The 25,169-nt window shown below is 39.1% G+C and overlaps 1 protein-coding gene across 1 annotated transcript in view; it reads left to right on the forward strand.

Moving 5' to 3' along the window:
* Positions 1 to 25,169, forward strand: part of igf2bp1 (insulin-like growth factor 2 mRNA binding protein 1) — a 55,496-nt gene that overhangs the window by 16,538 nt on the left and 13,789 nt on the right. The window contains exon 3 of the mRNA XM_074696955.1: positions 22,015 to 22,063. Coding sequence (XP_074553056.1) covers positions 22,015 to 22,063 — 49 coding nt within the window. The remainder of the gene's footprint in view (positions 1 to 22,014; positions 22,064 to 25,169) is intronic.

Here is a 25,169-nt window from a genome sequence, read left to right on the forward strand (position 1 = left end):
TTTTTACAATGCAGCTGTTCTGATTTATTGAAATGAAGAGTTCATACAGAGACAGAACAGAAAAACCCCTCAAACATTTCATCTTTTAGATTTTGAAAACCTTTCCTTTTTAAGTTTACAAAGACCTTTTTTCATCCAGACGTTTTCTGTGCCATGGCAGGAAAGAGACACAACACAAAACAACACAACATTCACACCTCTCCAAAGAGTGAAAAATAAGTCAAAAATGCAACATGACAAACAAACAGATATCTGGAAATAAATATTCTGATTAATGTTTTACCTTTATTTGACACTCCCTTTTCCCTTTTAGAGTTTTTGAAATCCTAACTTCATGTCAGTTTTTGTATGAAGGATGTTTTTCAGTCAGGTAATTTGAAGTCAGGTTATTGAGAGTTTCAGAGAAAGTGAACACACTTCTGTTCTTCAGATTGAGATTGAGAGCCTCACTTCTTTGGAAGATTTTTTTTAAAAGAAAGTTGTTGCATTAAACAAAGTTAAAAAAAACTCAGGGTGTCATCCCTCGATAACGTTTGACCAGTCAACACGTGGCTGTTTCCAAAGAATTAGAGGAAGTCAGCTTGAATTTAAATACATCCAGGAAATTTTGCAGCTAAATATTATTTTCAGTAAATCCAGAGAGCTGTCAGGATCTTTCTCATAATCAACATGTAAAACGTTGCCTGATACTTTAAAACAATTGTTCAGTTTGCAAAATGCTGAGCTGCAGATTTCTTTTTGCACTGATGCTCTCTGTCTTTGACTTAACTCTTGTTTCTTTACATCTCTCTGTCTGTATTCCTGTGCATCATTACAAATCTGCCTCAGACCCCCGACAAACAAAAGAACCAGTTAGTGCTGAAGATCCTGCATCGTGATTGGCTTGATCTAGAGAAAGGCGGGACTGTTTTAGAACTCTCTGTTTTAATTGGCTGGTGTTGAGCCATGATTTCTTGTAACAACACTTTGACTGGAGATAACTGTTCTTTAATGTGTCTTAAGCTGTAACTGTGTAAAAAGCAGAGCTGAGGAAATCTCGTCTCTCCCTGTTGATTTTTCAGCAGCTGTCAGAGTGGTTTGAGGGATTTCTCGCCTCTTTTCATCCTGTTTGTTTTTATTTGAGCGTGATTGAGCCGCAGTAAAGACCTGAATCATCCCATGGATTGTGTTTACGCACATAAAACACTCCAAGTTAAATAATTCACACAATTACATAATTTACGGTGCAGATAAAACTATTATTTATTTAATGTCTTTGAATGTTTCAGAGCAAACAAATATGTTGAGGATCATGCTGGAGATAAGAACAAATAAAAGTCGTCTTTGACAGCTGCACAGATGGATCAGATCAGAAGAAGATTAAACTGTACAAGTCAAAGCTGGTCCGTTTTATTTATTTAGTTTTTTATTTTGAGGTCTTTTTGCTTTAATCGGAGAGGACAGCTGAAGAGGGAGAGTGGTGGAGAGGACATGCAACAGAGAGTTGCTGCAATGAAGATGGCAGTCTTCGTGTTTTGAGTATGTGCCTCAACCACGAGGTCACACCTATTTTTCTGAAAAAACTGCACTTTTTTAAGTGCATGTCTGATTTTTACCTCCCTGTCTTATTTGAACAGAGATCCTACCTTTGTTATGACCCTAACAGACCGTTCAGACACTTCCCTGACATCTTCTCTCCTCGATTCTCCTGATCAGCATTAAGAGCTTTGAGATGCTCTGTGACACAGCAGAACCAAAGCTAGTTCTGGTTTGAACCTGGCCTGAGGTAATCTTATTTAAGAGCTTTGGGATGCAGTGGACACACTAAAGGTCAGAGCTGTTTTGACTTTTTTTTTCCTGAATGAAGACATCACAGCTGCAACAAGACCTCCAGCTGCTCCACACCTTGACTTGATCCACTTCCATGTGTGGTGGGAGAAATCCTGTGAAACGCTGCTGGCAGCTTTGATTTTGTTTTATTTTACTACAGGAAATGGTGAAGTGTCTTTTTTTTCTATAATTCTGTACTTGAATTTGGGACTAAAACCTTTTAATTCTGCCTTTGTGCCTTTGTAAAGGAATCAACTTTCAATATTTTTGTATCCTGTGAAAAAAAAAATCAAACAGGAGAGGATTTAGAAAGAAATTTTAGCAATTATAAATCAAGCATCTTATTTTTTCTGTTTCAGGAGACAGAAAAATATAAAATATTTTCTGGATGTTAAAAGCTTTATGCGAAATTTTTTAGTTATCTATCAAAAAATGTTTTTGAAATGCTAACTTTAATTTTCCAAAGACTCTAAACAACGTGCAATCGCAAAACTACAAAACAAATATATTTAGGAAGTGAAAATCTACTTTTTGATGGTAAATAAATTAAATAAATAAATGTTTTATATATTTGAAATTCTATTAATTTAATCTTTTATAGAAACCCTGATAGACTCTCGTGTTTCGCTTTCTTTTTGTACCCTCCTTTTTTTCCACTGTTTCTTTGTTCGTTATGACCTTTGACCCTCTAGCTCTCCCTTTGCTTGGTAAACACCACACTACACACTGTGTGTGTGTGTGTGTGTGTGTGTGTGTGTGTGTGTGTGTGTGTGTGTGTGTGTGTGTGTGTGTGTAAAGGGGTGGGGCGAGTGGTGCACCTTGGACCTAAATTCTTGACATTTTTTCTGCTGTAATGAGAAAGAAACTGGAGATTAAGGAGCCTATAGAGAATTCTGGATTCTGATTGGATGGCCGTTGTTTCTTCTTAAGTTCTGATTGGCTGAAAGCATTTTCTACACTTGGTTTGTGTACAGAACTTCCTGCTCGTTTTCCTGGTTCCTCTGTGAGTATGTCTGTGTGTGCAACAAGACTTGTCTGAATTTTTTTGTTTCAGTTTATTTTCTCTGTCCATTTGTCCGGTGCGTTGTCTCATTTCTCTTCTTCCTGACAAATTAAAGCCTGAGTTCTTTGCCCAAAGATGTTGTTCACACATGTATCACAGAGAGTACAATCTGTTCTTTCTGGAAATTTCAACTGTTTGCTCACACATGCAGCTCAAATAGTTCATTTTCTGGAGTCTTCTGCATGTGTAAATAAAGCTTTAGTAGCAACAAAGAAGCTAGATGTAGTCAAAGGATGTAGTTTAAGTCAATGTAAAGAAGGAAATTAGAAGAATCAAGAAGAGATTTCAGATTTCTTCTGCCTTAAAAGTTTGAAGTTAAAGTAAATGGGTTTAAACAGATTATGAAGCTGTCTCTGGTTTTACTGCCCACATGTAAATGTATTTTCAGCGAGGCACCGAGCCTCAGATTTCTGCCAATGTGTGCACACAGGAGAAGAAAATATTAACAGCCGTAATTACACTCAAACAGTAGGAGGGGGAGTTTTATATTTAGACACAGAATTATGAGTTTATTCTGTCCAAAACAGCCCTGTAGAGTTTTCTGATGACTCACTGACCGAGTGAGTCTGCTCTGCTCTGGTTTGGTTTCAGTTTGTCCGTCCGTCTGTCTGAAGCTCGTTTTCACTTCTCAGGAGCGAGAGGTGCATCAGCTGCACCAGCTGCACTTTCACAGGAAACAAGACGAGAGGAAAATCTGCAGTCTGAGTCAAAAAAAAGAGTGTAGAGTGAAAAGACTGAGAGGAACATGGTCTCCATGTTTTTGTTTATCACCTCAGTTTACACCTGAGTGTGTGTGCGTGTTGTGTTTGAGATCAAAGTTCAGAAACACTTGAGGCTTGGCTGTTGAAGAGTCGTGGTGTCTGTGTGGAATTAAAGACCCAACAGTCTGCGCGAGACACATCCAGGACATGGACTGGGTTGCTTGAGATTTATTAAAACAGACACATACCTGAGTCCAAACACAGGCTCATGTGTAGTTCTTATGACAGTGTAAGGTGCAGTTTTGTGTTTGTGTGGTGATAGATGGGGAATTATACCAAAGCTTTTACTTTACTTTATTTCATTTCAGAATTTCCCTCCTAAACATGAACCTCTTTCCATGACATGACATTATATGTCACACCAAGTGTGTAATGAGACGTAATATTTACCAAACAAAAAATTCCTGCTCTGCTTTATGTCACTGCAGATGTTCGTATCCAACACTGCAGAAAACCATCCTGTAACATCACTTTTCATCATCCATACAGCAAAACACAGGAGTGGCTGATCCAACGTTTGCTAGTTTGTAGATTAAAAACAATGTTTGATCCAAACTCGAGCTTAAAAACCCAACTCAAATGAAGTAACTAATGAGAAAGAAGATAGACCAGTAACACAATTCTTCTTAAGCAGAGTTTTTGGAAATGAAGTCTGTAAGCTGAACAGAGCGCTTTAAAAAACAAATAAGATAGATCTATGATTCTCTTTGCCATGAGTTACACTAACATTTCACACCTTCATCACATCTCAGTGCCTTTTTTTGTTGTAGTAATGGCTTTGTAAACCCAGAGAACTTCTTTAGTTGAAATAAATGCATCACATTGATGGCCTTACCTGTGGGATGTGACATAGTTTTCCTGGGAGTTGTAGTTTTTTTCTGCAAAATACATCAAGAACTTAGTCTACAGTTTCACCCCTACTTTTTTTAACAAAAACACTCTGACACACAACTCACAAATCTTTGACACACATAAGGTGCCGCAAAAACCTGATCGGGTCAAACAATTTTACAGCTGGCAGGTTAAAAAAAATCGACTAAATCTCAAAAAGCAAGTTATGTACAGACTCCAGATAAACTTCTGTGGTCCCAAAGGATACTGTGCACATTTTTTACATTTACAAATTTGATGGATACAGAAATGTTACTTTTGTATTTGAAATATATGTGGAGAAAGCAAAATGATTTTCCTTTCGTTTTTAGGATTATTGCACTTTTAAGTAATGTATTGTAGTAGTTGAGACATGAGTCAGCAGATATTATATAAAATAAGGGTTACATAAATGTAAAGCAGATAAAATACTCAAAACTTGGCACTACAGTCTGTATAAGTGTAAGAATGTGTCCTGGTGGACTTACACAATGAGAGGATTTAAAGGGTTAAAGGCTGTTTCTGGTCGACTTCCTTTAAAAAACAAAACAAAACAAAACACTAGATTTTATTGCCAAAAGCTGTAATTCTTAAATGGCAGGAGTTGCTAGTCTACTGTAACTCAATCTGCTGTTTATTCCTGTTATCCTTGTCTTTTCCAACAGCAGATTTTAATAAATTAGACACACATCTCCATATCATCTGTGAGGGTATGACCAGAGCGGTAAAGTAGCTGTTATCTAGGGCAAAAAAATTATCTTCTTCTGAAACAAAAATGTCTAAATCTGACCAGGTCTATCCTGCAAGGATATTTTAAAATCAATCTCAGGTTATTTTTTAATCAGGGACCATTTTTGATGCTTTGAAACCCATTTCCAGTCATCTCACTGTTCAGCTCATTGCATGCATCCTTCAACTTTCCTCCCATGATCCTCTGCTCTCTCCTTCTCTTCCTGCTCAGAGATTCTCAAAGAGTTAAAATGGAGGCGCTGCCTGCGCGTCACATGTCTGACACACGTCTGCGGCTGCGCACACACATGCACACGCCCGTGCACACACATGCAGACATGTATGAGCTGCAGAGGAAAAGAAGATGGAGAGTCCCCTCCCCCCACGGCTGTAATGTGCTCTGCCTCCCCCCTCCATCTCCCTCTGAAGTGGGTGTGTGCTAGCCGGGGGTGTGCCATATCACATCCACTGCACTGGCTCACGTGGTCTGCAGCTTAGTGTGTGTGTGTGAGTGTGTGTGTGTGTAGAGGGAGGTGTCACATCGCTGTGCATTGTGGTGTGGGTGGGAGCTTCCAGAATATCCTGAGTGTGTGTGTGTGTGTGTGTTTTACTCCTAAATGTAAATGGAGACACTCATGCAGCGAGCAGAGGAATGAATCAAACATCGGGGCTTCAGAAACATGTTTGTTGGAGGATGAAGCCTCTGACTGACAGAGTGAGAGCACATTTACAGACTGGATCCTCTGCATGTTGGTTAAACTGAGCCCTACATGTCCTTAAAGACAAACAGCAGAGAGATGAGCTGAGATGTAGAGGTGTGTGATCTTGGTGTTGGATCAAATGCTCCAGTTGCACAGAAAAAGGGGAAAGCCTCTCAGACCCAGTTGCGGCCAGAAATAGCACTTCCTGTCACAGATTTGAAAATGTCATGCATGGTGGATAAGTGGCTGCTGTGGAATTTGTCTGTCTTGCTCTGTAAGAAAGATATTCATGCTGTTTTGGTCAAAGCATCTCTGTGCTGCTTGGGATGACATGAGCCTGTCAGACAACTGACAACAAAGATTTTTTTACAGGACATGCAGCAGAAAAATAAACTCTGCTGTGTTAATTTTTAAAAAGTTTTAGTTTCAAAATAAGTCACATTTTAAAGTGTGCAACATCCCTGATTCTGTTATCGTCAGTGTGTGGATGTTGATGTAATTTAGACTAGTTTTTTTTTTTTTGTCTGAGAGCTGTCTGTAAAACAGAACTTCTCTCTGTACATGTCTTAAAGAAAATCAAAAAGATACTTTTAAAACAGTTAAATCTGAGAGAAAATGCAAAGTGTGCAGCCATGTGTGCCGAACTGCTTTAGCTACAGCACAGGCCAAAACTGTGATTATTATCAGAGAAAAACGTCAAACTGAGAGTTTTTCAGATCATCAGAGCAGTACACTTTACCTATACATTTTTTTTCAGCCTGTATTTTTGTTTTCATCATTTTTTGTTGCAGATGAAGCAGTAAATTAGCACCCAGGCTAACACTTAGATGATACTGTAATTGTTAATTTTTTTTTCCTGTTAAATGAAAACAAATTATTAAAAATAAATCTGTCACAGGAGTAAATCAAATGCTGAGAAGTGGAGGAGGAAAAAGATGCAGGAAATAAGGAGATAATATTTCTATCTCTGATCTGCAGAGAGGTTATATGTTTTCTTAAATTCTAAACATGAATTTTGTGTTAGTTTAGTGTTCAGGAGGAGTTGTACTTTTTCTTGTTGATGTTCAGTGTTAAAGGTTTAAGTTGAACAGCATCTTACGCCAGGTTACAGTTCAACCAGAGTCACATCTGCAGTTTCTTCAAGAACTCAGCTGCTGACCTTTTTGGACTCTGTAAGAGAAATTTGAGGGCACAATTCATTTTTTTTAATTATTATTTTAAATTGTTTTTAGCAAACCTTAAATCCAGTTTCTCTGAATTTAAATATTTCTGGCAGTATGTTTGTTGATGGGGAAAAGCCAAATCAAGTGGTATGTTTCACACAGCTCTATGTTTGAGATTGAAATGTTTGCATCCAAAATGTTGAATTCAGCCTTTTTACATTTTGTTTCCAAAGTTTTATTATAATTGAAAGTGTGTAAAGTTTGTGTGATTTTGATGACAGAAAAATGCAATTAAATTGCAGGTTTTCAGTCCTCCATTTAAGGAGTCACTGTGTTGTTGTTCAAATTGTATTTCTTGTTTTCAGCCTCTAAGAAAATGGCTACTTTTGTTAACAAGAAATGTTTACCTCAAATTTAGTCAAAGCTTTGCTGCAAATTTCATCATTTTTCACAAAGAAGTTTGAACAACTTTTCCAAACTCTCTGATCTTTACGTTGGTTCCCCTGTAGTACTCTAATTTTTTACAGAGTAACTTCTAGGTGACATCCCAAAAACTGTTAAAGAGGGAGAGTAGATTTTTACATCCACAAAGATGAGACAAAGAGAAGGCGTGTCAGAGCTTCTTTAAGATTTGCTTTGCTCTGTGACATTGTGTGAATCCAGAATTTATGATCTTATTTTATTTTTAGATTTTATTCCTCTTTAATCAATGTATTTATTTTATAACTTGAATTAATCTCACCTTTAATCTGGCCTATTGCCTTCAGAGCTCCCCGCCTGACTTCATGCTTTCAAACTGTGTCTGTCCCAGTTTTGGTCTGGGAGTGCTGTTATATATTTTTTTATTTCTTTATCTATTTGTATTTGTTGTGCTTCAAATCTTTTCTGGATCTTGATGCTGGCTGCAGATCAAACCTCCCCCTGAATAAAAATGATTAAGTTGATGGATCGTGAGTTGAGGCGCAGACCAGTCAGAATAACAGCATCTGGCATCAGAAATGTCTGCATGCAATGAAATAATACCACACAGTGTTTATGGTGTGGGCGTGTTTCATTATGGTTTGTGGCTTTTTTGATACACTTGTGTCTTGAAATGACATGGTGTTGTTGGTGTTGTTGGTGTTGTTGGTGTTTGTAGGCTTTGCATAGGCGCAGTGGGACTTTTTCCTTAGATATAGGTCTGGTGTCTGATCTTCTGGACGTTGCAGAGTGATCTGAATTGGCTGCTTCAGAGATTTGAGATTAAATAAATTTAGAATGGCTATAACAGATGTTTTTTCACAAATACTGCCACACAAAGAGCATCACATCTCATGAAATCAGAAAAAAAAATTGTGTTTTTATAAAGTTGCACACTTCCACAGGATAACACTTAAAGTTTTTTTTTTGATTAATGGTTAAAAATACTGAAACCACGCCCCAAGATGGGGGGAGATTTAACCAACAAAAGAGCTGCTGGGTTTTTGAATTCAGGTGTTTCATATCTCCAACATTCAGTGTTTTAAATATGAACTATTACCTTTAGATATAGAAACAGAGAAACAATGCAACCTAATGGGCCACAGATAGACTTTACAGAAAGTTAGAGGACAAGGAGACAAGTTCAACTGTAAACATGTCCTGTGTAGACCTTGTTCTCTGGAAAATGTAGCCTATACTTTGAAAAACAGAGGCGAACACACAAAAACTAAAGTCAGAACAGAGAAAATGTTTTCTCTTTGTTTGGTTACATTTGTGAACAGACTTCAGTTGAAGTTGTGTTCATGTAAAACTTTGAATGCATGTGAAGATTTTTTGGCTGAATGTTCAGAAAACCACTGAGGAAAACCTGATGTAAACACATTTTTGTGTCCGAATAGATTCAAAGTTAAAACCCGCTCCTCCAGCCTCAAACATGCAGAGTGAGTTTGTTTAAAGTCACAGAGTAGAGCAGAGTGACTCAGGCGGCCCTCTGCTGTTCAGACTGCACATCAGTGTGTGTGTGTGTGTGTGTGTGTGTGTGTGTGTGTGTGTGTGTGTGTGTGTGTGTGTGTGTGTGTGTGTGTGTGTGTGTGTGTGTGTGTGTGTGTGTGTGTGGAGACGGGCCCCTTTCCTTGCTGCTCTCTCATTGGCTCTCCTTGGTCCCGCCCTGTTCCTCAACGATTCAAAACAAAGTAGAGGCTGACGTCACATTCACGCACACGCGCGCGCATGTACGCACACAGCGACTCCCGCTCAGACAAAGCAGGAACTCCTCCCTCCTCTCCTCACTCCTGTCCTCCCTCCCTTCTTCCTTCCTCCTCCTCCCTTTTTTTTGTGAGACACCCCCTTTTCGCTTTCTATTCCGTCTTTCGAGGAAAGACAGCAGCTCCATTGTCTTCAAGGAGGGACGGTCAGGCGTGAGGGGATAAAGACGTTTTAATGAAACCTGACAACGTTTTTATTGGAGCTTTAAGATGCTTTCTGACAACAGTGAAGCTCAGAAATGTTTCAGAGGGTGATCAAGTTAGAAAAATCTGACTTTGTTTGCACTCAAATAAATCCAAATGAAATACTTCTGCAGAAAATGTCTGTGTGAATCTGAAGAGCAGTTTTCTTCTTCAATTCAAACAAATTCTGACATAGCCTAAAAACAGAACTACTTTCAAAAATTCAATAAACCACAACGCTTTAAATCTTGAACAAATTTCATTAGGCTACTTTCTAAGCTGCAGAATAGTTTTCTGTCTCATTTCCTGAATTTGAAGCTCAAAAATGCCCTGACCTCGTCACAGGAGGTAAAATCAGCTGATGTGTTAAAAATAAAATCTGCACAAAAATGAACTTTTTCCTCCTCACTTCTGTTTCCTGCAGCTTCTCAAACATCAAAAATCTGAGTTTTAAGACTCTCTGTTGCTTTATAACAGATTAAATGAACATTTTTTTAAAATTTGATTTATCTAAAATAACCTTTAGATGTCTTTGTATCAACAAAACTGAGTGTATACTCTTCTTGGTGCAGAAACTCTTAAAAAAAAAAGCTTTAAACACCAATTCCATGTTGAAAAAATTACAAATGTAATCAGTTTGAGTTTACATTTTTTCTTCTTGTTAGCCTATAAAAATACAGAACAGTAGGCTAACCTTTTAAAATCTGACTTCTGTGTAAATTAAATTCTGAAAGAAAGCAAGAATAGGATTATCTTTGAAAACTGAAAATTTGAAATCAAATATCTGAGACACAGTTTTTGTCTTTACACACTTAAAAAAATCTTTCAATTCTTAATTTTTTTGCAAGCTATTTTTTTGGTAGTAATTGAGGCTAAAAACTAAATAAACAGGGTATCTCATTTTTTTTAATCTTTGAAAAGTCGTAAAAGTTTGAGAAATGTCTGAATACTCTGCAGTCAATTTATTGTAATTTTTTTTATTTGTCTTTTTTGTTAAAAATAAATAAATAAATAAAAAGGCATGAATAAAGGGGGGGAGAACACAATCAGGATGTGCAAATCTGTAGAAATTTGTCTTCCAAGCAGGGTGGAAAGATTGGCACAGGAAAATACCACAACTAAAGAAAACAAACTAAGAAAAAAGAAAAAAAACGGAACCTATTTTTCCAAAATATGGTTTAATATATAACACCTGTGTCAGGTGTGCTGTTTGTTCTGCTGTGCATAAACTACATTTTTCCCCTGAGTCTTATAATTGGATTTCAGAAAGTGTGAGGCTATGTGCAACTCAATTAGGCGAAATGAGCTGTGGCTCTGTCTTGCAAGAAAATGGTAGTTTTTGCACTAGATTAGAAGAGTTTTTAATAGAATAAAATATTTTGATTGGCTCGGCAGCAGGTAAAAAAAGAGCATTCAAATTTCAGTCAATGCAACGTGACGTGAACCAGAAACAGCAGCAATAAAGAAAAGCAACATGAAGCAAATAAAATTGTCATAGTGATCAGTAAAATAGAAGAGCAGTAGTCTGCAAATGTGCAGTTAGCATTACTGCCTTAATTACTGCACATGGATACATTTAAACTGTCAGATAAAATGTGTTTGGAAAAAAAAAGGTCGTGTTAAAAGAAAACATTTGATTATTTGATTGTTCAGAGCAGGAAAATCCTGTGAATGTTCGTTTTAAAAACTACTGTGATCTCTTCTTTGGTCTGAAATGTGAAGATTGAATGTTCAAACATCCATCAATTATTGTTCCATGCAGAAGTTTTTATTCCTGTAATGGTTTTTGTACTTTTTTCCATTCTTTTTTTAAATGACTGCTCACCTTGTTGCTTTAATCTAGAAAGTACGTTTGATTTATTTCGGTACAAAACGCTTGTAAATTTTCCATCAGGGATTAACAGCATCTTATAAAGTATGCTAAAGCTGTCCTCTCATGAAGGGCATGTGAGAGAGCAGACTCTCTGATCGGGTTCTTCAGTTTGAGGAGTCAAACATGAACGCTTTAGTTTTATGAAGCCGGTTTAAATTCAGCAACAATCACTCTTCTCCTTTAATTTTTTCTGCTCACGTTTAACAAAATCTTTGAAAGCATTTCATAATGTTAAGAAAAAGACTTGAGTTGTTCAATTTTGCCCAAAAATGGCGCTTTGTCGATATTTTTATTGTCTTTAACTGTCGGAGTTTGGTGCCACATCACATCTTTGTCGGCTGTGAGAAACAAAAGTCTCCTCCTCCTGCAGAGCACAGGAGTCGGCTTTCATTCCTCACTCCTTGCTTCATATTGTTAAAACAAAGTGATCATTTCAAAAGCTTTACTTCCCCTCTATTTATCTACCTTTACCTGCCGCGTGCAGGAGACAGCGCAGGGGTTTAACCGGTGAGCGCGCGCAGGGGAAGCCCGACACTGTTCGCTCGAACCGGGAAAGAAAATCTAGAATTTTCTGTCGTTACTGCTTCAGTGAAACACAGAAACCCCCAACCAGAGCTATATGTCAGCCCGCATTCATGGCACACATTCTATAGAATCACCCCTCCTCCCCCTTTTCTCTCTCTATCTCAGGGCTGAGAGCCCCGCCCACCCCGCTCACCGTCGTAGTAATGCTGCGTTCAAGTGCTGCTCAGAAGAGGGACTTTCATCGGTGTGTTCACAAGCTTAAGGTCTTTATGTGTAATGCTACCAAATAAAAGTGGGGGTGAATTGCTTATAACTACTGTAGAGGACTAGAAAAGCATTAAAATCGTTTTTTGTAATGAAAAAAAAAATCCTTACAGATTTGTAGAATAAGCCCCACATGTCATTGAAAAGCTGTTTCAACGTTTATCAACCCTCGACCTTTTTGTCCTTAAAAAAACTTCTAACTGAAATTGTAATGTTAAAGGAAAATATCCCGAATGTTGCTTCTTGTTTAAAATACTTTAATTCTGTGCCTATAGCAAGAGAGTAATCATTGGGAAAGGAAGCTTCATTGATCTTTGATATGAAATACCTTGCTGCAAGTTGAGTCATAACGACTTCACAGGGACGCTAACAAGGGTTAATTCACCTACATTGAGAGTGAGGAAATTAACATTGAAGAACTATTCTAAGGTATTATTTTTATAGATGTAAATAGCTTATACTCACATATGATCAAACAGAAACTGTTAAATAAGAAAAGCTTTCGACGTTGATGTAAGAGTGTGAAAGCATACGTTTTTCACCGACTTTCCGACCGATTATATCTACATATAGGCGGGCTCACAGCCAGAAGCCCATTTGTCCGACAACACCTGAACGCGCAGTAACTCCCGAGTAGTTTTTACGCACTTTGTGAATGGAGAGACGTGCTCGTGCTCGTGTCCTGTCCTTTAAACATAAAGGCAAGGCGCGCAGAAACAAAAGCAGAGTGTGCTCTCTTCTAAACACATACATTCGGGATTTTTGAAGATCATTTCTGAACCGTAGCACAACCTGAAATGAATCTGTCAGCTCCCTCCTCCAGAGGTAGAGAAGTCAGAAAGGTGTTGTGCGCGCGCACGGAGGGAGGTGTGTCCCTGTCGTTGTAGCGCGTGGACGCAGCAGCCTGCAGCTGCGACTCCAGTATCATATACAACACTTGTGCTGCTCGTTATAGTGATTCTATCTTTATCTCTATAAATATTATTCGCATGTATCACTTTGCTCACAGTTGTGCTGTCAGCTGTGAAACAGATGCCACGGGTGGACGTGGAGGTTTTATCGAGCTGTGGCTCTGACTGATCACACCCACAGCAAACTCACCGCCTGCATCACACCATGTACATGTAATGGCGCATGTGGTCTTCCCTCCTCCTCCTCTTTTTCCTCCTCTCCTGTGCTGTTCTCCGTCATGTGACTGCTCTCTCATTGTAGTAAATGGGCGTTGGTCAAGATGGCTGCCTACGGGTTCTCACATGTCTGTATGAATGAGAGGAGGGAGGAGAGAGGAGCTGACAGTGATGGAGATAAAATGCACCAGAAAATCTGGATTTGCACACACGCATTGTGTCTGTATAGAAAACATTTTAGAAACACGACACAGAGGTCGGAAAATGTCCTCGAAGCGGCCTCTGAAACAGCCGAAATGCAAGATTAAGATCTTCCACCTGTTTAGGGAGCAGAGGTTGAAAGAGCATCAATCTTTGATGTTTGGGCCATCATTGTAAAACAAAATTGAAAACCCCAGCTTTACAAAGGACACCATATAATTTGTACATCACGATTTTCTGTCATACACTTTACAGTGGCCGTTATAACGTTAAATCCTCCTGTTTTAACAAGGTTCTGATATTATTCGTGTCTTTTTTTGTAATATGAGATCAGTTTGCTCAGCTCAGCAATTAGGATCTATTCTGAATTTGGCAGCAATCCTTAGTATTTCAAAAGGAACAGATTTGCGATGGACGGTGGCCGGTTTCTGTGCGCAAAAGATGAATTTATTGTGATAAAACATTTCCCCTAGTTACCCAAAATTCGAAATTGTGTCAGTGAAACCCTCAAATAAACAATAAATTTAATTTTCAAGGCTTTGAGTAGAGAAAGAAAACATCCGAGATAATTCAAATATTAATCATTGCATCACAAAGGGACATACAGCTTTTTGACATGACATGTTAAATAAATAAATAAAAGTGGAAGGTGAAATTCTCAAAATTTAATTTGAATGTTAAGAAATAAAAATAAGCCTGGCTTGTAATATTTTTCTGCTTTGTTGAAAAGTTGTGTTGAGGAAAAAAAAACTAGTCCGCCCAGGCTTTGTTTAATATTGAATTAAAGTTTTTGGATGGCACTCAACATGTAAATTCACCTTGACACATTTTCCATTCACCCTTCATTTATCTACATTAGAGAATAAAATGTGACCCTCGTAGCTCACGGGGTTACACACTCGAGGCGCAGACTTGTTCATCTCTGACACATCACGAACTCACATTTAAACCGTGCACCTAGAGCTGAATGTTCACTTTGGAGAGTTTTACACGGACGTGGCATTACAGACGTGTTTCCCCACTCAGCCTCACACTCAGCCTTCCTGTGGGCCTGCTGCTCCCCCGCCCAACTCTGTAGACTCAACGTGAAATGGCTATGAGCTTCACAAAATGGCGAGTAAAAGGAGGGGAGGGGGCGAGGCGTGCTGAGGGAAGAGCTGGTGGAGGTGATGTATACGTCATGTAAAATGGGATTCAAATGGTCATTCTCTGTTTCTTGTAAACAATAAATAGTTGCTTTGGTAATAAGTTGATAAAATTACTCTATAGAAAGGGGAAGGGGTCATTTTGCACAAATTTCTGAGTACTGAATGCGCTGAATACAACATCAGTGCGTAAAACTCTAATTTCTGGCAGCTCCGGCTCCTCGTGCGTATCAGCGTCACAACATGAACATGAACCGTACAGTAGATTCACAAGACATGATAAGTTTATTCGAATATTTAAAAGATTTAAAGGTCATAAAGTGACAGGGTGAACACAGGTTGTCTGAGGACGGTGTGTGTGTATGTGTGTGTGTGTGTCTCAAAATGGAGACCTCGCAGCTCCAAAATGGAGGCCTGCCTCGCCAGCAGCAGGCGGGGTCAGAGAGGAGAACAGAGGCTAAACTTTGACCCGCACAGTCGCACCCCCTCCTCTTCTCCTTTTCTCTAAATGAATTCCAGGACTGAGGTCTCCCTGTCCATCATACCGCCAACACGGTTGTAAATACGCACATATCGCTGTTTAAATGTCTAAAACGGTGCGTGACGTGATTCTGTAGTAGAGACGCACTGGAATCAGGACAAATTGAGATTCTACCTGCGCGCAACTCTTTTTATTTCCCCACGTGCCACCGTTTGTGTGTTTTTTGGAATCGAAAACTGTGTGTTTTCATTTTTCCTCTCACAGAGCTGCTATAGCCTACGTAATGCACATTTTCTTGATGTGATGGCGCTGGGAATAACAATAACGATAGTTATCATTATTACTATGACTTACGGTTTACTGAACGGGTTTGTAAGAAATTCTGAATACTGATGAAATTGTAACCTTCATGCAAATTTTGTGTAATAAAGGCAGACATGAAGGTGCAATTAACTGATCCTGAAGTGAAACATAAAGTCAAATAAAGTAAAATCACCTGAAGATGCAAAGTCATATCTAAATCAGTTTTTATAAAATGTAAACGTAAGATGTGCAGAGTTGCATAATGTGCAAAAGCTTTTCTAATTAGGCCACAGTAGAAATCTTGCATTTTCTAGGCCTATATATTTTTTTATTTATGCAGATGTTATAAAATAGTAATCATAAATGTAGTTTAATGCACCAACAATAAGTTAGAGGAAGTACAGAAAACACAAGTGAAGGATATTCATGATTCATACACATGAATATTGTATACTTGAGTGCATTTGCAGATAGCAGCAGAGCTGTCAGCCCTCCTGGTGGCTTCATTATTAAATTTTGATTGGATAAGATTCAACCTTAAGAAGGGGTATTTGTGGACCAATGAGATTGCAGCAGAGCTAGATGACCTTTCCCCCATAAATGTGAACCAATCAGAGCAAAAGAGATGACTGCTAAGGAGAGCATCTCTGTCCTCTGGTGTTTCATACTCATGCAAGAAAATACATTTCATGCACAAAGCAGAATTTTGTACCTTTGGTTGAAAGTGTGTTTCAGATTTTTTGGAGGTGAGGGTGTAACAGCAGGAGGTGCAGAGAAGCTGTCAGGGTCATGTAAGATGGATGTAAGCTGATTGGGGCAGCATCCAGGTGTGTTTGTACATTTATCCCCTGAACACACACGTTCTCCTCACACTCACACTTCCACATTCTGAGTCTGGTCCACACTCTCCTCCACTGATGAGCAGTGTGGATTCTCTCTTCCTGCTTCAGTGACTTCTCCTTCCCTGCACCTCCTCCTCCTCCTGTCTCCGGTTTTCCTCCTCCTGCCTGCGTCGTCTATTTAAAGCTCTCAGGCAATGTTACATCTCCTGCAACTTTGTCTCCAGCCTTCAGGGAGGCTTTGAATAAACTGCAGGGGAGGGAGTGGAGAGGTGTAGAGATGACAGGGATTAGATGCTGGAGGAAAATAAAGTTCTTGGTTTTACAGAAACTGATAGTTTAATGTAGGTTTAGCTGCGGAAACTGTGAAGCATTTGCCATTTTAATTTGCCCAACTTAAGCAGTTCTTGTCTTTTCACTCCCAGAAACTGTTTGTTTTTAATATTCAGATAAAATTTGGCACAAAGTTTCTGCAGCTACTAACACAAACAAAAGTAAAAACTAAGGCTGCTGCTGAACGGAAACATTGTCCCTCAATGGAACGTGTTTTTTGTATCGTCACCTCTAACAGTTATGAGCAAATATTTATTTTGTTTAGCCCTGAGTCCATCAGTTGCAAAAGCACCTAAAAAGAAGTTTAACTAGTTAAGTCAGAGTTTCCTGACTCTGCTGGAGAGATACTGTGCACCTGTCACCTTAACTCAAACCAAACTGAAGGTTTTTGCCCTCTCTTCTCTTCTCTTCTCCTCTCTTCTCTTCTCTTCTCTTCTCTTCTCTTCTCTTCTCTTCTCTTCTCTTCTCTTCTCTTCTCTTCTCTTCTCTTCTCTTCTCTTCTCTTCTCTTCTCTTCTCTTCTCTTCTCTTCACCTGACGTCAACTCTGTCCCCACTGATATCCACTCATGCAGCGTCTAATTTCCCTCCTGAAATGTCCTCCTCAGCCGTGCCAAGAAGGTGGAGTTGGCTGGAGGGGTCAGAGGGTGGAGCTGTGGAGGTGTCTAATATAAAGACAGCTGGTCCGGATTAGATGATTACAGGCATTTGGAAGGTAGGGAGGTTAGTAAGCAGGCTGGATATTGGTGTTTGTCCGTCCTTTCTTCATCATTAGCAATAAAAAATTCATCTGAGATTTTCTGCTGGCTAGATAGCTCTTATAAAATATTAACCCCATGCACTCTGGGCTGCTGTAGCCCCAGTAGCTTCATAGTTAGCAGCGTGTCAGAGCAGGCTGGGCTGTGGGGGTTGAAATACTGGACATTCTCTTCTCTGCATGTGTTTTATATTCAGTAGGAATTCGTCACAAGTTATTTGCTGATGGCTTATTTAAAGGGCCACGATGTAGGTTAAGGTGTCAAACGTGCGTCTGCACAGTTTGTAAAGGATGCATCGAGCTGTGGTTTCACAGGCTCCTGATGCAACCTGGCTGCAAACATCTGAGGGACTCTGTCCCTGCTCCTGCAGATGCACCACAGCGGGTTTCAGAGCCCGCTTCCTGCTCTGAAAACCTGCACCTTTCTATTTTTGACCGGGGGGGCAGGCAGGAAGTCAGGCACAGGAATAGCATCGGTAATTATGGATAATTTGGAAAATGAAGAAATCTCCGCAAATTGCACATTATCACTGCATCGATACCAAACAAGACAGAGCATGGTGAAAGCAGAAGAACACAGAGGAAATGAAAAAATGAATGATATGAGATGAATCAGGCATGCAGGAAAGACGCTCCACTTCTGAGATGCTCTCTTTGGAGTTTGATGTCAAATAGAAGGAAAGACGTGTCTGCAGATTCCCTGCACAGGAAAGGCCCGGGGAAAAAAAAAAAAAAAAACTTCATCTGAATGATGAATCTGTGCACACAAGTTAACACAGTTAGATTTGTAAGAAAGCCAAACAGTGTGCTGAAAAATGACTGTTCAGTTTCATTTCCACAATAAATGATTTTTTGCTCATACCATCTTGCATCACGCTGCAAAAAATGAAAATCTTATCGAGCTTTGTCTTATTTTCAGGAGACAATGTGTTTTTGGACTTAAAACAAGCCAAGGTCACCTGACTAGTCTAGAAAAATGTCTTGTTTAAAGTTGTTTAAAGACCAAAATGAGGTCTGAATTGCTTGAAACAAGTAAAAAAAAATCTGCCAATGCAGCAAGAGAAAAGTTACTTGTGTTAAGGCATCATTCAAGCTTCAAGCAAATATTATAATAAACTTTTGTCGTTACAACGGCAGATTTTTTTTTTCTTGTTTTAAGCAATTCAGACCTCATTTTAGTCTTGAAACAGGACACTTTTTCTGGACTAGTCAGGTGAATTTGGCTTGTTATATGTCTAAAAAGACATTTTCTACTGAAAATAAGAAAAAAAACACTTCTTAAGATTTCAATTTTTCCAGTGCATTTCTCATATTTGATATCTTATGAATTTTAACTTTGTCATTAGAATTCCAAACAATGTCACTGATATTTTGCACCGCACATCTTTCAAATGTTTCTTGTCGTCTAGGCGTTCCTAGAGGCAACAGTCTGAGTGATCAGCTTATTCTCAGGTATCAGTGTAAATGTTTTCTGAAGGGTTTATAAAAATCAAGCAGCAGCTGAGAGACGGAGACGATCACTGGTGACACCTTTAACCACGCAGCGTCTTTCACTGAGCTTACAGTTCATCTCTCTGGTGTAATGGTTGGGTTGCTTGAGAGCAGCTAATGCTCAGTGAAGTGAAACTCTGGATGAAAGGCTTTGGGATGTATCGATGAGCACTTGTGTAGCTTACAGTTGGATCAGTGTTTGTATGTGCTTTGTTTCAGCGTCAGTTCTGTTCAGTTTTAACCAGTTTTAGCAGCTGTTTCTGGTTATTTCAGATCCTTCTCCATCAATTTTTATCCTTCTTGAAAGATCAAACTTCTGCATTGTTTAGTCCCTGGTGTTGAAAGTGTATCACGCTGCCCGTCACTCTCACACTCAGACCCGCCTCCCTGTGGTCTCTGGGCCCCTCTGTCTGGTCTGAGAGGCTCTAACCCTCGCCCTTTGACCTCTCCTGGGAGCAAAGCCTTTCTCTTCTCCACCTCCTCCTTCAGGACCAAACTCTCTTTCAATCTCATGCTTATTTTTCTTTTTCACTTCTCTCTGGTCTTTTGTTGGAGCTGAGTGTGGGATAAATACCTTCACAGCTGAGGGAATCTGGTTTTTATGTTTGTCTTCAGACGTTTTTTTGTGACATAAAGGTGTCTGAAAAGATTTCTATCTTTTGTTAGGAGCTTAGATCTATTTTTAACATTGTATTAATTGATCTCTTTTTGTTTAGTTTTACTTTGGCATTTTGGATATTGACTCTAAAAACAAAATATATAATAGTCTGTATCTGTACAAAAGTCTTGACAAATTGATTTTGGAAGTCCCGCCCCTTCTTGATTCTGATTGGTGCATGAAGTATGTTGTCATACTTTCTCAAACTCTAGCAATTTAAATATTTTTTCTTATCATAAAGCTTTTTTTTTACAGAATTGTTCACCCTTTTTAAAAATTCCTTCCATGTCAGGATAAGTCTGTTTTATTTTTTTAATTTTAACTTTTGGCGATTAGCTCGATGTGCCGCTTTTTGAGGCCCAACATGACGACTTACCCGAAGTGAAACCTGATGTAAGAGGAGAAAATGTTGCATGAGTGAATCAGTGTGTAAGCAAATGTGAAGTGTGTTGTTGTGTCGCCCATCTGCCTGCCCATTCCTGACTTGTTGCCATAGTTCCAGCCAATCAGGGAGGCTATAGGCGGCATCAGGCGGGTCAAACAAGTTCACCGTTGGTGGCGTGATGGGGGATGGGGTGTGTATTATGACTATTTACGTGTATATGTGTGTGTGTTGGGGTCACTGAGGTTCTGGTGGTGGAAGTTTTACGTGTCGCAGTGTGGAGTTTTTGTCGTTGGGGGAGGAGCCTGTGATTGTTGCCGAGTATTGACAAGGATCAAAGGCCTTGTTTAGGAGTGGGGGATGTCAGGTATTCTGGATCACAAAAGACTATTCATGCATGCTGCAGCCTCCTGGGGGGTGTGGATGGGGTTAATAGGTGGGGGTTGGTTGTTGTTGGAGCCAAGATCCATTGATGCTGGGGTGGGGCAGGGGTGGGGGGTTGGATAAGGAGCCGTAAGACGGTAATGAGTGGTTGAGATGGAGCGCTGCACTGTTGCATATGTATCTACATTTCAATGCAGGCAAAATGACTTAAGGTCAAAGGTCGCTGATCAGGTGGCGCCTCCATGATTGATTTTGTCCCATGCCGTTAAAGAAGTGGATTAAAAAGGAGAATAAAAGATGAAATCAAAGATTAACACAGCCTCAGAGGGGGTTCAGATCAATGCTGCCCCCAGTGGTAAAACTTTGAAACGCTCCGGTATCAAAGTGGACCAGACTTGTGTTGTTTGGTGGAGCAGGATGTCTTCCTAGAGCTACAGAGCACCAGTCATGATGCTCTGTAGATGTTCGGAGTAGTTTGTAGTTGTTGGAAAAAACTCTGTCGCCCACGTCCTCTCAGGGAGTCAGATTTGGAATCTGTGCAGCTTCCAAAAACGCGTCGGCTCTATGAGGACGCTGGTCCAGGTCTAGAGACGTGTTGGTGCAGATGGTGTTTCAGAGGAATCAGGACCTCGTGGTCGACACACCGCAGGGATTTGAGACACAGCTTCCAGAGAAAGACGGAAATCTCGTCTCATTAGCTGGATCCAAACTACTCCATCTGTACACAGGGGACACATTTTTAAAAAGTGCATTTCTAAAAATATATTTGAACTTAAAGCTGAGTTATAAATCCAAGCAGACGCTAAAATAAAGTTTTTGATGAAGTGTTCAGCCAACCTTGTTTGGCCTTTTGCACAAATGTTTATAATGAATTTATAAAACTTCAGAGCTCACACGCTTATATGTTGGTCATATTTAGATAAATGAAGTATCTATCTATATTTTCAACTGCTACACCTGAAACACAGAAACACATTTTATGCTGATATGAATTAAACATCTGGGTGGCTTTTCAGTTAAGAGTCACTGTTTAACTTTAGGTTAAAATATTTCTTTTAGCATGATGTGTATCCAAGTTAATGCATAAAATTACTTGTAATATTTAATTATTGTTATTAAATTTGTATGTTTTTGCGTTTATTTATACGAGCTGCGAGAGAGAGATGGGAAATGTGGGGAGTGGAAAAAAATGGAAGAGTTGAGGAGCTGAAGCAGCAATTCTGCTCATGTGGCTGTTTCATGTTATAATAATCCAATTAAAAATTAGACATGAGCTGAGTTCGTAAGTTTTGCCTTTTTAGCTGCTGCCAAAAAACAAGAAAAGAAAGAGACAGTGTTATATTTTGGCTAAGTAGCAATGGGTCAGTGTGTGTGTGTGTGTGTGGTTCGCTGAACATGTGTGTGAAGCTGAATGCGTCAGAGCTGATGCAGTTTGAATTCAGTGTTTCGATTTAGTATCAGATGAAGTCTCATCAAACAGACTCTCTTCTAATCTGCTCCTGTTTGTCTCTCAGGACACGTTCAGGCTTCATTCAGAGGCCTCCTCTTCCTCCCGCTCGCCTTTATCCCTAAAACCCTCAGCCTAACACACCGACACACACGCACAAACACACACACACACAGGGTGGTGTGTATTGCTGCAAATATGTCATGCTAGGGTTGTTACTTCTTTCTGTCAGACACAAAGTTTCTGTTCTTTAGATTTCTGAAGTTTCTAACCTCCTTGTTCTCTTCCTCTTGTCTCCCCAGGACCAGGAAACTGCAGATCAGAAACATCCCACCTCACCTGCAGTGGGAGGTCAGTTCCCTTTTCTTCTTGTTTGATACAGTCCATGTCTGCACTACACACACACACACACACACACTCACGCACTCCCAGATACTGTACCATTACTGTCATCCATTTGTTTCACTGGCTAATTTCTGTGTGGGTGTAAACTTTAATAAATCTATGAGTGGATTGATTTAATAAGTCAAACCCACTCTGAGCTTTGAGTGAAAGATGAATCTAACAGGAGCTCAGTGATTACAAATAAACATCCTCTAATAGTCACTCATTGATCTCATTATGTGCTAACTGTTGTGCGCTCCAACCCATCGATTGTTGTTTGCTAATCGCTGTAGTTTCGTCGACTCTGCAGCAATAACAGAGACTTAATGAGCAGATGAAGCTGATTGGACGACCACATCATACAGGCTGTGACATCATAATACACTACATAATAAAAGAACTGAAATCTTGTCAGGTGTTTTTGTCTTATTTAAGTGAAAATTGTCTATTACACTTGATATGAGCCACATTGTCTTGTTTTTAAGTTATTTAAAGACAAAAATGTGGTCTGAATTGCTTGTAATAAGTTAAAGAAAATCTGCCAATGGAACAAGAAAAATTTGTTGGAAAATTCACTTAATACAGATAATGGCTTTATACAAGAAACTTTTGTCTTGTTCCCAAGGCAGATTTTTTTTACTTGTTTCAAGCAATTTAGACCTCATTTTTGTCTTTAAATAACTTGAAATAAGACATTTTTTCTGGACTAGTCAGGTGAATGTGGCTCATATTACGTCTAAAATGACATCTCCTACTGAAAATAAGATAAAAACAGCACGTTAGAGAAAGAGGCTAAAAAAAGGCACCAAAGCAAGATTAGTTAGCCAGGCTGAAAATCTGAAAATCAAAGCTGGAGTTTTTCTTTCTAAAAAAAATAATAATAAACAATAGAAATAGAATTAACACCATGATTCATGTTTGACAGGAAATCAAAATATCGGAGTAAGATCTATGAACAAACTACAAAATATTTAATGTATTAATATAACACTGAAATCACAGACTGCACACAGTATGATCAAAATGATCTGGAATAAAAACTAAAAGCTGAAAACTTTTTTTTTTCTGGTGTGAGATGTTTGTTGTGGTTTATAGTGCTTTGCTTTAGTTTGAAAACGTGACCAAAATTTGATCAGCTCTGGGAGCAGTAGTCAGATTTGACTGCAGGATTTCTACTTCACTAGAGCACTGAATGAATTAATCAGGAATAAAAGTAATTAAATTAGAAGTATAAAAACATTATTTACATGATTTTAAGCCCTGCAGATTTTTGGAATATGAAGCATTTAAAGATTGTCAGGAAATTTCCTGACATATGTTAATGCTTTGCGGGCAATATGACTTTTTTTTAAAGTAAGCTGAAATCTGCTGCAAGAGGCTTTGGGTCTCTAAATGTTTTCAAAAGAAGATTAAAGGAGCTGGAGAAAGGTTTCTCGGGTTGTTGATGTTCGATGGCTTTGTTATTTAAAGCAGGATGTGTTGGAAATTGTTTTTGTGTCTGTAAGTTTGTGAGAACTTGCTCCTGCTGATCTTAGCCAGGACACTCTTTTAAAAGAGATTTTCAATATCAAAGCATTGTTTTAATTATCAAAACCAAAACAAAATAATCAATCTGCTTTGTATTTTGAATCTTTTCACACCTTTGTGATGGGAAAAGTGAGGGGACAGAGCAAAAAATGACATGCCCAAGTGGGTGTAACTCTCTCAGAATCTATATCTAATCTTCCTGCTGCGTGTCTCTGCTCTGCCCTCTGTCACAGACACTGCAAAGCCATCTACAGATAATCAACATCAGAGAGAAAAAATCATAAAATACAGACAGAGAGAGGCACACAGACACACCACTTCTGGATCATGGGTGATCATTCTTGAGGAACATTTCAGTTTGGATCAAATATAATACAGATATCAAGTGTTTGTCCTGGGTGTCAGGAGTTTCATGCTAGTCAGATTCTGAAGATTAGAAAGGTAAAAAATAAAATTAGGCACTCATTGACAATTTTATTACAGACTTTCTTTGTGTTTCTACTTTTTGTTTTGATCTAGAGAGATTTCTCAGAGTCAGTTTGTGGATTCTCGTCACTAAGTTCAAATTCTGAAATGTAAAAAACCTAAATTAGTGTTTCTTTTTGACAGAATAATGCCGTTTCATGGAGGCTGTAAGCTGTGTAACGGAAAAAAGCTTAAACAGATGGAATGAATAATTAAAACAGTTTTTCCTGCAGGGCAGATTAATGTTGGCAAAACAGACACAGCACGTCCACCTCTGAAACCATCTTGAACATTTAGCTTTATTTAAATGTTATTTCACTTCAAACTCTCAGGGAGAATCACTTCTCTGTCGGTTTCTCCTCCTTGTCTGTTAGTTTTATTCTGTTCATTCTTTAATCTGGATCTAAAGATGGGAGGATCACTCAGCTCTGTGCAGTGTGTACCGTTATTGTTCAGTGAGGGTGTGGCACACACTCCCTGGCTCCTTTTGGCAAGCTCCTGCCTGTGGGAGTGGCTCCATAAGTGTGTGTGAGTGTGTGTCCCAGATTGTCTCCGCTGCTCTGCTCATACCGTCTGTGTCCACACGAGGGAGACATCTCACAGAAACATCCTGAGGGTCTGTGAGATGAATGAGTAACTGTCAGATACATGAAGCGCTGACTGTGAGGAGGACACGGACATGTCAGAGTCAAAGAGAGAAAGAAATTAGTTCAGAAAAAACTTTTTGTGCTGATGTCAAGCTGATGAGATAGATCTGACTAGATGTCAAAGATTGGAGTTTAAGCAGCGTGAGGAGAAAAGATCTTACTCCTGAAAAAGGTGTATCTCTGCAGAGATCTGCTCTGTGATAAGATTAAACAATCTGCTCTAAAAAGGATCAGAAAACTTCTCCTGCAATCCCAAATCTTTCTGACCGCAGAAAGAGAAACCTGCACACTGCTCTTCATCATCACCTTTGATGAATAGTGTTTCCTCCTTCCTTTAACAATTCCCTCAGCCATGATCTAAAAGTCCAATGAGCAGGTTTCTCTTCCCTCTTTAGTCTCTCATAATGTGATAAAAAAAATGTGTGAACATTACT

The sequence above is a fragment of the Halichoeres trimaculatus genome, unplaced genomic scaffold, assembly GCF_033239565.1.
Source record: "Halichoeres trimaculatus isolate MK-OKI-2021-1 unplaced genomic scaffold, fHalTri1.1 fHalTri1_scaffold_20, whole genome shotgun sequence".
Taxonomy (NCBI): Eukaryota; Metazoa; Chordata; class Actinopteri; order Labriformes; family Labridae; genus Halichoeres; species Halichoeres trimaculatus.